A 14682-nucleotide genomic window follows, 5' to 3' on the forward strand; every position below is an offset into this window, starting at 1 on the left:
GATAAAAATAAAATGAGACCTTTTATTCTTATTCTTTTCCATCACTACAAACATCACTCAATACATTACGCTGGAGCTCTAAAAGCACTTGTACTGATCTCAAACACCTGTGAGTCAGTCAACCAAAGACCTGTGACTCATAGAGGACAGGGAGAAGTGATGGGGAGAGAAAGAGAGCTATAAAAGACAGAGTGAGAACAAGACAAGATGAGCATGAAAAAATAACTGAATGAGAAAAAAAGAGAGCTACATTACAAGGACAGAGTGGAATTGCAGTTCCAGCAACATGAGTCCAGGTGCATGTGGCAAGGTCTGCAGACTAGAATGTACTATAAGAACAGACCAATAGTGAGTACCGACATTGAATATCTTCTATGCTTGTTTCAAGGCTAACAATGCTAGCGTTGGCCCAACTGTCAGCACATCACCGGGAGAGGAAAACTCTCTCGCCTACAAGATCAAGAGTGCACTGAAGCAGGTCAACACTGATAAAGCAGCTGGTCCGGGTGACATCTCCGGGCAGGTTCTCAAGTCCTGCGCTTATGTCCTGGCTCCAGTGTTCCCAAACATCTTCAACCTCTGTCTGGCCCAGTCCTTGGTCCCCACATGCTTCAGGGTTAAGGTTACCCTCTCACCCTCATCATTACAGCTCCCCCAAGGTTGCATGCTGAGCCCTCCGCTGTACTCCTTATACACACACGACCGCATGGCTGAACAAAGCTCCAACACCATCATAGAGTTTGCTTACGACACAGTTGTAGTGGACCAGATCTCAAATGATGATGAGGAGGAGTTGGCAGGCCTGTCGCAGTGGTGCCAGGCCAACCGCCTCTCCCTGAACATCAGTAAAACTAAGGAGCTGATTGCGGACTATGACAGGAAACGACAGAGGTCTTATACCCCACTGCAAATCAGCGGGACCCCAGTGGAGAGGGTGGGCAGCTTTAAGTACTTCAGCGTGCATATTACCGAGGACTACAGACTACATATATTGATACTGTGACACTAAAGGCAAGACAGCACCTGTATCACCTCAGAGAGCTGAGGATACTCGAGGTCTCACAGAAAGTCCTGCTATCCTTTGCTATCCTGCTATCTGCTGCAGTGCAGAGCTTCCTGATGCAGAGTCCTGCATGGGTCTGATTTCCAAGACCTGCCCCTGCACCTGCAACGCGCAATACCGTACCCGCCCTGCTACCTGCACATATGGCAACCCAACCCTTCTCGTTGAAACAAGATCCACAGCCCGACCAAAACCACATATCCTATAGCTAATAACCAAGTGCAATGGAAACATCTCATAGTGATCTAAAACTAAGGTAGTTCAGGAAATACAATTTAAATGAATATTTTTTGCTTATTATCATAATACTGCACAGCACATCTCCACAGCTACCGTGTCTGTTAGTAACGCACCTGATTGAAGCGGCTCTCATATTCCAGGTGGCGCAGAAGACAGAGCAGATTTGGAAAGGACCAGAAAGGATTGATGCAGTGCAGAGGTCAGAGGATTAAAACATTAAATTGAATTATTATTAATTTAGCTTTATTTTAATATATTTAATATAAATATATTTATCCAACACCCACGATCTAACCCACATGTTCTTTTTTTTTTTACCCAGAACCACAACCAGAAATAAAATTAAGACAAAATACCACCTGCAAAACACTTTTTTTGCGGGTCACGGGTACCCGACCCAATGCAGGACGGGAAGCCTAACCGCCTGGTATGGGAACAGCTCCTCACAGGACAGGATGGCCTTGCAGAGGACTGTAAAATCAGCTGAGCGGACTATGGGTACTGCGCTCCCCTCCCTGCAGAGCTTATACAACAAGAGGTTCGTAAGAAGAGCCAGGAGGATAGAAGAGGACCACAATCACTCCAGCAATGGACTGTTTGTGTGGCTGCTATCAGGCAAACGCCTGCACAGCCACAAATCCCACACTGAGAGACGGAGGAAGAGTTTCTTCCCATTGGCAATCAGAGCCAAGAACAATGAACAATAAACTCTTGAAGGACAATATACCCAAGGACATTAACGTACGTATATCATACTATACTTTACACTACTGCCATTTAAATACTGTTGCCGCCTTATCCGCACTGTTTACTTTATAATTATGTTTAATACGTACTTGTATATATATGTGACAAATAAAATCTCTTTAATCTCGAAAAGAGGTTGAGGGTGAGAGAGAGGGAAAGGACAATTTAGCGCAGAAGGGACTGCTAGGCTGTGTGGCTGCTGTGTGATCCTCGTGGCAGGAGGTTTGGCAGTAGAAATGAAAGAGCACATTCCTGTGGTTTCAGTGATTTGTGGTCTTATAAATATCCAGTGTGTGGGCAGCTCCGCTCTTCCAGTATCCATGACCTACTGCCCACTGAGCCAGGGCAAGAAAAAGAGCATGTCAATACCTATTGGAGTGGGTGGCTCATAGGTGTGTGTGTGTGTGTGTATGCTTGGATGTGGGGAAGGTACATATAATATGTTTTTGTCTACTTGTCACAACTAGTCCTCAAAGCATAAATCGTTTATGTTACACACTATTTACAGTTGGGTTTACTGAGTGGCTTCTTTGGCGAAGGTGTATACCACAATGTGCTCTCAACATTGAGAGCTGAAGTAAAAGATCAAGATCAAGATCATTGTCATAATTCAAAATGAAGAATTAACCCATGTAAGAGAGTGATTGACTTTTCACACTATACCAAACATATTCTTAGGGGTCATATTCAGCTCAGTCATTCAATCACTATCACTTCATACTACCTAATGCTAGTGTGTCTGGTGTAATAGTGACATAACTGTCTTGATGTATATGTGGTGAAAAAAGAACTGCATTGGCTAATAATTTACTATCATTATGAACGCATTTATCAATGAAGACATCTGTGAACTGTCACATTTTTGCTACGGGGAAATGAACACAAATAAACCATTTTAAAAGACATAAAAGAGTCATATAAATATATAGAAGTGTCTGACGACAATGATACCATGCTTATGTGTTCCTTTAAATTAAAGCACCCTTACTTTTTGTCAGCTGGTCAGTATCTCTGTCAGCAGTGCCATAATGTCTTCGGCTTTGTTTACTTGATATAGGATAGATTAGATAGATAGATCGCATCCATTTGGACTACAGCCATCAAGATGTGACTGTATGACAGTAGTTTTCAAATTAGTTGGAAATAACAAGCAATTACTTTTAATTATACTAGATACTAATAGCATTAGGTGAAACACAAAATATTGGTGTGTGGCAATTGTGGTATCTATTGGTATTTGGTAAATACTATTTTACTTTTTCATAATCCCTCTCTTATATGCCATTTTTTGCTGCTTGCAGCTTCTGAAATGTGAGGATATGATTTGATGTTTTCAGTGTTAATTAACATGATAATTAAATATTAGTTTGGTTTTTGGTCTGTTGCTCAGACATTTAAAGATGTCACCACAGTCTCTGATAAATTATAAATTTGTGTAAATTTTTTTTTTTTAAACCATTTTCTGACATTTTATAGACAAAACAATTACTGATTAATGGAGACAACAATCGGCAGATTACTCAATGATGAAAATAATCATTAGTTGCAGCCGTAGAAAACTGCACTTGACTGTCAGCTTATAGTAGCTAGCAGAGCGACATCATGGTAGGTGGTGTGAATTTGGATGTCAGTTGGCAAAACCTTTGTTTACATTTCCAAACAAATGTAGTCCTGGTCTAATTTAGTCATTTCTCCTCGTCCTTCATCTCCTGATCTAACAACACGGATGAGGAAGGTGTGGGTGGATGGAGGCCAATAGCCCTCCACAGCTCCATATCTCGTTACAGCTCTGTCTTCACTAAGCCAGGCCAACTTTGAGTGATCTAATCAAATCTGAAGGAACTGATAAAATCTCTCTTGTAGCTACACCCAACTGACCACCAAAGTTGAAGCCTGTTGGTGTACGGAGCCATACTACAAAGGAAATGAATTGTGCTGTATTTCCCTGCCCTGTATGCAAATGTTCTGTGACGCTTATAGAGGACCTTAAAAAAAGAATAACATACATCGAAGCTTCAAAGCATTTGGGTCATCCTTATATAATACACAGGGGTAAAAACTCATCAGGGGTGAAAAAGGTGACAAAGATGCAAACCCTCTAGGGTCCAGGGGCATGCCCTCCCGGGAAGATTTTTTTTTTTTTTTTTTTATAAAATATGGATTTACAGTCAATTTTAGCATGACGATATAGGGAAACCTCACCCAATAATGTAATCTTACTGCTACAAAAGTAATGTCAGGGGGACATGAGTTCAGGGCACACAGTCAAGAGAGAGCAGAGCCAGGTCCAAAATTGTATTAAAGTGCATTGCATCCACTATTCAATAAAGTTCATCAAACAAAGCAAAAACACAATATGCACAACGACTGACAAATAAAATGGAAAACATAGCTTATGTTATATTTTGATGGAGGGAGGGGGGGGGGGGGGGGGAGAGAGAGAGAGAGAGAGAGAGAGAGAGAGAGAGAGAGAGAGAGTGAGAGAGGAGAGAGAGGGATTAAAGCAAAACAAATCTTTTGACTGAAATTCTTTTCAAGCCGCAGCCCCAAGTCATATTCCCCATCTGCAATTTGTTAAACATGTTACAGGTTACATAACTTGACGCCTGCTAAACAAATAACATAATTAACACAGTATGTAAAATTATGAGATTGCAGCACCATTCAGCTCTTAACTGTGTTCTCTAATGCAGCCATCAACTTTAAATACTCTACATCAATAGTGTTTTATGGGAAGAAGATGCTTTTGAACAACTTTTCTATTACCTTTTTCTTTTTTGTCATTTCAATGCCATTTTCAATCTATGAAATGTTTTTTATTAATTAAGTATTATTATACACATAAGATTAAGGGAAGACAACACACCTGAAATTGCTATGTTTGTTCTGACTTATTTAATCAGTATGCCTAATTTGCATAATTTCATGACAAAAAAAACATAAGGGGGACATGCCAGATGTGTCAGAAAATGTTCTGTAGATTTGCTATAGTACGTAGTTGTGCGACCAGGTAAAGCCTCTTACTTTTTCATGAGATAGAGTTACAGGTGTGTTTGGTGACCGGCCATAAGGGCCACACAAACTGTGAAACGCACCTCCCTGCCTTGCGAGGAAGAAAAAAGTCACAGTGTTCGTCCATCTGCTCACTGTGTCGTGTTGATGAACTCTGATTCATAAAGTTGTAGAAATTCCATGGAGTTCAGCTCCTGCTAATGCTACACTAGCATTAGCACTAGCAACTAGCATGGCAGAAAATGGACCGATAAAGTATTTGTGCGTCTGTTCCAGCTGAGCAGCGGTTTCCAGCAGCTGGACAAACATCAGCTACAGTAAACACACACATCACTCCATCATGTAAATCTGCAGGTCTGCAGATTATTTTATATTAAACCAGTCAGACTGAGGTCTGCTGTGGGGAGACTGGGGTAACCTGTTTTACATTCACGTTGGAACACTATAATACCCACTGTACCTACAAATTATATATTTATTTTAGTCTTAAATACAACATGTATTTCACTCACTACAGTACATCTGAACAGGCTGTATATACTGTACATAACCACCCACAGTCATAATGTAGGTGACTGCCTGTTCAGTGCACATGTCAACAGTGAGGCCTACAGCCCACGGGACACAATTAAACGTCTATCTGCATGTTATTTTCTCTTAAGAATAATGTGAAAAACATGAACTTGCCAAGCACAGGACTAACGTTGTAGCAAACCGTTAGTTATCTATCCGTCGTTTGTTAACTCGTTTCAATGAACATTAGTATTGTTGTATTAGTAGTATTGTTGTTGAACATTCAACAACAATACTACGTATCTTACCGTTGTTATTCCATCATGTCAAATTCTGATGTTTGACCCCCCACACCCCTCTATCTACACTAATCGCACAAATTATCTATTTTGGATTCAAAACGGCGCATTTCGCAGTAAGGTGACAAGTTTGTACCCCTGAATACATTATGACTCATAGCCGAATTCCCTGTGGTGACTATGAATCATAATTCACCTCCGAGACCTCATGTTTCACCTTTATAGTTTGTATGAAATTAGTTTTTCACTTCAGAAAATTTAATTTTCCTTTGTGAATCACAGAGGGTACGTGTAAATAGTATTTGCACTACGATCACTCCTTTGTTGGGCTCTTTGTTCGTGTGTGTGTTGTTGCTCAGTAACGAAGTAGCCCCATGGGGGACAATTAAGACCTCACACAATGTGCTCAGACAGCAATTAAAACACCCATTAGTGGGAGAGGGATGAAGAGTCATAGAGAGCAAGATAAGAGAACAACAGAAACCTAGATAACAAGACAGGGGAAGAAATAAAAAGAGAGTGAAATGTCCTTCACAGCTGAAAAGTTTCAAACAGGAAATAGAAGAAAGGCAGAATGTTCATTATTTCTTAAAAATGACTCCATGCTGGCACATTGCAATTCATATTACACATCTCTGAGAATGTGGTAATGAATCGTGAGCTGTAGAGAGGGCTCTCAACACTCACAGCCTACTCTATGATGGAGTAATGGGAGTACAAAGGCAACGAGAGATGTACAACTTTTTGAGGCAAAAGATAATATTGTTTCAGCAGTTATGGAAAGTGATTCATGGGGTAAAATCATACCATATGTAAACCAAAAGTCTGAATCATCTATTTAGACTTATTCATAATGCATGTACAGCACTGGCCTGAATATGAGATTCTAATTCCATTTTACCACTTCAATCAGCTTTAACCAGTAAATTCCGCTGTTTGGTGATTGCCAACCCTTCCAGTTGAATAATGGTTCTGGTAATGGGTATTCTTTCATTCTGTTTTTCTATCACACACACTCTTCTGCAAAACATTTGGACTAAATTATTGGATTTTCTGTGTCTTTTTGTGCTCAAAATCTTCTAACATGATATTATTTGACACCACATTTCTTGCACAAGTAAATAATCCCTGTAGGTTAAACTTGGTTAGCTAACTCTAGTAAACTGAACTACATACTATATAAACACAATGCAGATGGCCGCCCACCAAGAGCTGGGCTCTGCTTGAGGTTTCTTCCCGTTAAAGGGGAGTTTTTCCCTGCCACTGTCGCCAAGTGTTTGCTCATGGGGGAATGTTGAGTCTCTGTAAATGAAAGAGTACGGTCTAGACCTGCTCTATGTGAAAAGTGCCCCGAGATGAGTTTTGTTGTGATTTGGCGCTATATAAATGAAATTGAATTGAATTGAATTGAATAAATAAATGTGGTTTTAATGCTCACCTGTAAGAGCTGTTCTCAGAACAGGGGTTGTGTGCCCGCACAATCACAAAGACATGCTGGAAGTGTGAGCGAATGTTTTTGGGGGTGAAGGGGAGTGCCCCTGGTTCCTGGAACACAATCGTGACGATATCATTCCCGATGTGACGCTTCCGCAGTAGCTGGAAAAGTTCAAGAACAGCAGTAGAAACTGGGGTTAGATATTAAGCGGCTTACATGCTGAAGGCTATGAAAGCAACAAACTCCAGCACATAAATCCATTGACAAACCAGCTTACAAAAAATATTCTATGTAAATACAGAATTTACAATTCAGAAAATACAGACAAAACAATGTAAAGTTTAGTAAATTGACAGAGTTCAACTTTAAACAAAATTAGATTAAAATGTACATTGTACCATGAACAATAAGAAACAGTTTAGTGAGCACATTATCCAGAAATGAGTGAAATAACCATGGGATCAAATGAACTGAATTGCATGAAATAAACAGTTTTAATAGAAAAGTCCCAACTAGAACTATATCTGCGTTTTTTATGATAGCGTCAATTCTTAAGTATGGCTCTTCCATAGTTGGATTCCAGATGCGCAAGGCTAATGTGTGAGATAACCAAACAGTCTAGACTGGTGCTAGACTGACACACTCGCAGTTCTAAGCATATAGATATAAATAGCTGAAAATGTGCGCTGGTTATATTTACCCTCCATGTGTCCTATAGGTCTTGATGTCTTGACTCAATCATTAAAAAAAGCAAAATACTATTGAACACAAAGATTTCAATGTTGATTTGTGAGTATGACATAAATCAAAAGGTACTTGATTAACTTACCTGCTGTTTATTGTTGGGTGTATAGGGCAGCATAGTGGACACATGGAACATGATCTCATAATCCTTGTAAGTGGTGTATAGGGAGTGGGTGCCCGTTGAGTCCGCTGAAAGAGACACAGATGATAATTTGACATGCTTCAGAAAATTAACATTTTCCTTTACTGTACTGCATCTTTCCTTTTCCTTTGTTTTATAGTCCTTAGTTGTGAAACCACAAAAAATGGGGAAACCTTTTCACAATTGGAACAGAACTAATACATTTTCTCCACTGTAAATAACTTTGTGCTCTGAACAATTATAACCAAACATCTTTATGTTTCACTTCATCCTCTGCCACAATTGTTGATCAGATGACAGTCGGTGTTCCCTCAGCACTTAACAGACTCTGACCACTGAATGCTAATAACCACCTCCACAGTCTATCGATGCACTCTTTTCAGAGAACAAAACAGTCACAAGGTGTTTTAAAGGCCATACTTAACGCAGCTAGATTACCTCAATTAATTACACTCATTGTACAGGGAGTGCTTTGTATGGCTGTATGTAATTTACTAGAGGCTACGGAAGGTTGTATTACATGTCGTACAAAAAGTGACTGGGAGAGTTTTTACCTCACAAAGCATTTTGGGGGATAACTTAATTGGTATAAGGAAAGTAAGGAGTAACATATCTCAAATAGGCTAAGAAAAGGTACAAAGAGGAGGCACACATAAGGTGGGAATCAATCTTGTCTACAAAAAAAACACAGATATGGTCAGAAAAGAGGCCCCTGGTAAAAAACACACAGTGAATTGGAATCTATACCCCAACAGAATAATCTGACACCAGAGGCCATCTGTCACATATTTGAAATTAAATGAACCTTTGTATTTAAGGCAGTGCAGGGAGAAGAGACAGGAGAAACACTGAGAGGGAGCCATAGGGATTAAAGTAGACTGAGACTGAGGTTTACAGAGGTTCTAGGAACAAAAGTCTTTAAAGATAAGATGTTTCAATCATCTGAGACCTTATTTATAACCACTCCACATGGATAAAATGGGTCTTGAAAGATGTGGGTGCAACTTCTATGCACCTTGACATTTTGAAAACCGGGAGGATTACCAAAGCCAAAGAAAAACAGTGAAATGAATGTTACTGTATAAGTGTCCTTACACAATTTATTTCAATCCAACATTCCATTTTACTCCTCTTAATGCACAGCCTTATGCTAATGAAAATCCTTAACAGCAAATTTAGTTTGTATTATAAATTATGAAGTGTATGTGGTACATTCTTTACACATAAGAAAGGGATCGCTTAGGGCTGTGCGATATGACCGAAGTCTCATACTGTGAGGGTGACATCTATGCTTTTCTGGTACACAGCAACAAACTCTTTTTGCTGTCAACCTTGATATTTGACTATTTTCTCTTATTTTATTAAATTATTTAGATCTCAAACCTTGCTGGATTCACTACTGCTCTAACATGCTACCACTCCACACATTTTCTCCGGCTTTGTCCTTTCAAATTAACAGTCTTTACATATTACATTAAAGGTCAGATATCAGTTGAAAACAATTTGGAGAAAAAATGGTAAAATGCTATCAAATTGCTTGTTGAGGCGTTGGACATTCACATCATTTAAATGCAGTTGATTACCTCCTGCGAGCTACAATCCATCAAATGCTTGCTGGGTGACTGAACTCTAGACTATTCTAATCAATGAGAACTTCTACTTTGTGTGTGTCAATCTCAGTTTACCCTTTCAGTGTGAGTTTAACACCATGCAAAGGTTTTACACTGTGCTTGTAAGACGACTTGTAATTTCTGTGCATGTACATACTTTTGGTGTCCAGCTGGGCGCGGTACTTTGTGAAGCCTTTGAGTCTAACCCTCTCCCCCAGCAGATGAAGGAACTCCTCCAGTGCAGGACCAGCTGATTCATTGTTGTACATCTCCTCCTCGCTGCTCTGGCCCGCCATGCAGTACATCACCCCCACCTTTCGTTGGAAACTCAGCTGTATAGAGAACAGAGATTGTTACAATGAAAAGGGGAGACACAAACATATTTTTGTGTAGAAATCATGTCACCGTGTTGACATTTTAGGGAGAATTCATGCTGGCATTTTAGAAGTAACCACTTTGGGTTTGTACTGCAGTGATCTCTGTGCCATTTTCCAGCAAAATCATGTTGACATTTTCAGAGTTCATCTTTTGATGATTGCATCAGGGAGCATGAGTATCAAAGAGCTTGTTTCTTTTTTTTTTTGTTTTGTTTTGTTTTTTTTCTTTTTAAGGTTGATGTGTGTGTGTCAGGGCAGACTGACAGCACAGTGAGAGGAGAGGACAGGCAGACAGAGCAGAGATTTTCCTCACGATGCAAATGTCTCTGAGTATAACAAATAGTCAAATGTTCAGCGAAATCCAACTGATTTAGATTTCTACAGGCTACTTTGTGTTAGTTTCAGTTTAAGTCAGACTTTGGATGGAATTATTAGCTGATTAGAAACCTGGTTACCCTTACACATGGCCGCGAAATCGGCATTCTCCAGGAGAAATCTACCTGAGGAAGCCAGGTTTCTCTAACCCCCTACCCAAATTATGGTATCCAGGTTTCTCGTTAACATGAAGAAATCAGCTTACTGGAGAAGGCCGACTGTAAAAGCACTGTGTGTGTGTGTCTCCTTACCCCCTGCTCATCCAGCTTCATCAGCTGCTCAGTGACCTTGGGTGTGTTGAGTGCCAGGCGGAGGCAGTGAACATTCAGCTCAGGCACCAGGTAATCCAGCACCTCTTTGAGGGGCAGGCCTCGAGCTAGACCGTGCTTGGATGTGGAAGGTACTGCATCTTCTATGATGGAGCCACGCAGGGTGTTCAACTGGAGACAAGGCAACCAGGTGGGACAAGAAAGTTGTAAATGCAAGAGTCAGAACAACTTCAAATTTTGATAAGTCATTTGCAGTGAAATTGTGGAAATGATTCTCACTAACTAATCAACTGACAGTAATACAGGAATTAGACTATAATCTTACCTTAACAGATACATATATGATTGTATGAGTAAACCAAAATACAATACATTTTTTTTCATTGACCATTGGGGTACATACCATGATTTTCTCTTAATGGTTTCTCTGGTGTCAGCCAGAATATTTTAAACATTCTGAAACACTTCCCTGTATGATTTTGTCTAAGAGTATATAACACTGTTGATGTTGCAGCTTTGATAGTTTTTGTATTGGTTATGAACATTTTCGTCCGGTTCCCTCCCTTTCTGCTCTGTGCAGGTTCTTTCAAAATCACCCTATGACTGACAATAGCGCAACTAGCTGTCCAGCCATCACACCAGTAAGTCTATGTTTGGAAAACTACAAGGAAGCCTGTGATGAAGCCTAAAGGCCTGCACAATTGAATTTGATTTGAAACTTAAGAGTGCTCTTCTCAAGTGACAATCATGGTCAGTGTTCCATCAGGGGTTCAGGATCACTCATGAAATTCATCATTTTCTGTACAAAATCCAGGCTTAAAAGTACATCCTGCCAGACCATTTTTTTGTGCGGCTACAGGGAAAACAAAGTGTGGAGAATGGTCTGGCTAAGCAAGGAAAAAGAATGAAGAACGTGTAGGTTTTGTTGCTGTAGTTTCCACTATTAAAAAACTCTTAGCCTTGAGGCTAAAACAAACTCAAAGAGGACTTCCATGAATAAATCAAGAGGACTGTAGAAGGACTAGGACCTGAATATCATATCGTGAGCAAATACAGCTGGATATCTCTAGTGGTCCCATGGCTCTTAAAAAACCAAGTGTCTGTGTTTTGTGTGTCTTCACGTAGTGTTCAGTAGGGCCGATGTTGGTGACAACACCTTCTTGGTTAAACAAACTGGAGAAGAGAAACACTCTAACTGAAGAGAGGACAACAGCTCTCCTCAGTGGACACTGGACTTGTCTCTTCAACATCAGTGCATCACACTCACTCCCACACAGTCACACACACACATATATATCTATACCTGCCCGGCTCTCTGCTCTGAAAATAGCAATTAGAGAGGAGAGAGGAAGGGAAGAGAAGGGAAGAAAATAGAGGAAAACATAGCACAGTAGGTCGTGCGTCATCCCAAGAGATTGGAAGGGCTATTACTCATGGTGTGCTTCAATACGAGAGCATTGCTTTTCCTTTTCCACTCAAATACCTTTGGCGCTATTTTAGTCTCGTTTAGCTGCGAAATGGCACAGCTCAGTCCTTCACAGATGAAGGCTGACAAAGATGGTAGGTGGGCGTTCAGCTCAGGGAATGAGGACATGGATCTCTGGCTCTAGTATGTCTATAGGAGATGGCAGCAAGGGCTAGAGGTAGAGCTGCCGCTGTATTCATTTTTTCCTTACTGCACAAATTAGTGAAGCCATTCAAAATGTCGCAGTAACCACCATGAAAAAAAAACAAAACCCTCAGATGTTATAAGATAATTGTTTCCTAAATACTGTATTGGCCCAAATATAAGGCGACCCCCCCTTTTCCAATACCTGTTTTTGGAAAAATACTTTTTGAAAGTAACTTACATCATAGTATAGTTACATACTCACACTCTCCTACCAAGCTCTTGGAAGCAGTCAAAAACTTTCTCTGGCAGTTAGCATTTATATGACTGCCTGTTTGTCTTTTTGAGCTCCTTATCATCTGTGATCATCTGTGGTATTTAGCAGCTTGACATATTCCATTTCTGCAATAGAGACGTCAGAAGACGCTCTGGACTCATTTTCAGTTGTCATGAATTTATTTCCTCCGTGGCAGAAAAACACGTTACATGAGCCTTCAGAAACTCCTGCAGATTAAACTAGACTAACCAAACACTTTTAGTGCTGACTGACTTTATAGCCTCTTTAGTCTAAATGTCTATCTTTATTCCAGTGTTGTCATTAAAAGGCTAACTTTGCGGCAGTAATATTGGTCGGCATTTGGCAGGCATGTCATTCTTCATGTCAAGCCTGAGAGAATAACTAATGTCCCATCACTGAGCCGCTCACTCAGCGGTGAAGAGTGATCAGCTTGACTCTGCGGTGGGTGTGACGTGATTGCGTAACTGGTAATGCAGTAACTGTGGCAGCTCTCGATAGAGGGATTCTCAAAAGATTTCCTCTCACTGCAAACTGCAGATTGAGCACAAATGGGAGATTAAATTACAATTGAAATCTAACACGCAATAATTTGCGGTGGTGTCAAGGAATGGAGGCGGTGGCATGTAAGGTCTTGAAGAAGCTACATCTGGTAACATCGAGATGAAGCTTTTATAATGCCCCCCCCCACCGGCTTTTTCAATGAGCAAGGCTGGGCACAGATCCTATATGTTAACGCCCACACAATCTGAACTCATAATAGCTTCTCAGTAACATTAGTCAGTACAGAGTGTACTAAATATTGACACATTTGTGAACATGAACATTCATGGCTTCAAAGGGAACAGCTACAATTGGACAGATCAATTGGAAACAATTTAAATAAAACAATCAGCAAATGAAGCCAATAAAACATAATCTATGTCAGAAAGGTGTAAGAGGTCATGCATGTCAATGTACCTCACTCGTTCTGAAGATGACCCTGTAGCTGTACTGCTGGCCATGCTCCTTGTGTTCCTCCAACTTCTCCCTCCTCAGACTCACTGCCACTGGGCCCAGATTCTCATCTACCCCCAGGTAGTTCCAGTGTTCTAGGGGTGAGAGGGAGTGATGGAGATTTGATGGATGAGGGAGGGATTTGAGGAAGGGATAGTCATAAAGGGACAATGTGAATGAAAGAGGAAATTACACAAAGGAATAAAACTTGTTAAACTAAAGGATTAAAATAACTTCTCTAATACTTCCTCTACAGCTTGCTAATCGTTTTTATTCTTGCTGAAACGCAGAATGAAATTTAATCAATACTGGATTCTGCACAAATGCTGCATCAGCTGTAACTTGACTATGAGCAGAAAATGGTATTTTGTAATGGGTATATTTGAAAATAAAATTGTATATACAGTATCTATTTAATAGTATTTAAGACTGACATTTTCCACTCCAGAGATGGAGAAAAAGCTTCTAAGGACAAGAAATATGAATCTACTAATCTAAGCCCATACTATCTTATTTTGCCTACCTCTGAGGTAGAAGTACTTTCGATAGTAATAGGCGCCAAGGTCAACATGCTCCACAATGTATCGTTTGGACCTGTCAGCATGTTGGCTTGGTCCATCTTTAGAGGCCTCCAACACAGCCACACCAGCGTTGGTAAAATGAGTAGTGAGGGTGTTCTCCAAAGGTCCTTCCTCTGTACTGCCAGAGGAATTGCTTGAGCTCCCACCACTACCTATGCTGCCCTGCTGGAGGATGCAAGACAAAAAAAGTAAAGCCAAAAAAGTAATCACACTTAAATATTCAGTACATTTTCAATATGTTGCATTAGACTTTTAAGTGATTTTCAGTGTTGGTGTTATCAAAATGGTTCAGAAATGAATTCTGCATACTGCAGTTTTGAGATTAAAACTGTTGAACCCCAGTGAGTAATCTTGATAGGAATTAAGAAAAATGAC

The 14682-nt window shown here is 40.2% G+C and overlaps 1 protein-coding gene across 2 annotated transcripts in view; it reads right to left on the reverse strand.

Annotated features, from left to right (window-relative positions):
• Positions 1 to 14682, reverse strand: part of sipa1l1 (signal-induced proliferation-associated 1 like 1) — a 97413-nt gene that overhangs the window by 22985 nt on the left and 59746 nt on the right. For both annotated transcript variants that reach the window (XM_042390326.1, XM_042390325.1), the window contains exons 7-12: positions 14250 to 14472; positions 13691 to 13821; positions 10809 to 10997; positions 9963 to 10137; positions 8139 to 8242; positions 7313 to 7470 (exon numbers count right to left, since the gene is read on the reverse strand). In XM_042390326.1, the coding sequence (XP_042246260.1) occupies positions 7313 to 7470; positions 8139 to 8242; positions 9963 to 10137; positions 10809 to 10997; positions 13691 to 13821; positions 14250 to 14472 (980 nt within the window). The remainder of the gene's footprint in view (positions 1 to 7312; positions 7471 to 8138; positions 8243 to 9962; positions 10138 to 10808; positions 10998 to 13690; positions 13822 to 14249; positions 14473 to 14682) is intronic.

This window comes from Thunnus maccoyii, chromosome 17, assembly GCF_910596095.1.
Source record: "Thunnus maccoyii chromosome 17, fThuMac1.1, whole genome shotgun sequence".
NCBI classification, from domain to species: Eukaryota; Metazoa; Chordata; class Actinopteri; order Scombriformes; family Scombridae; genus Thunnus; species Thunnus maccoyii.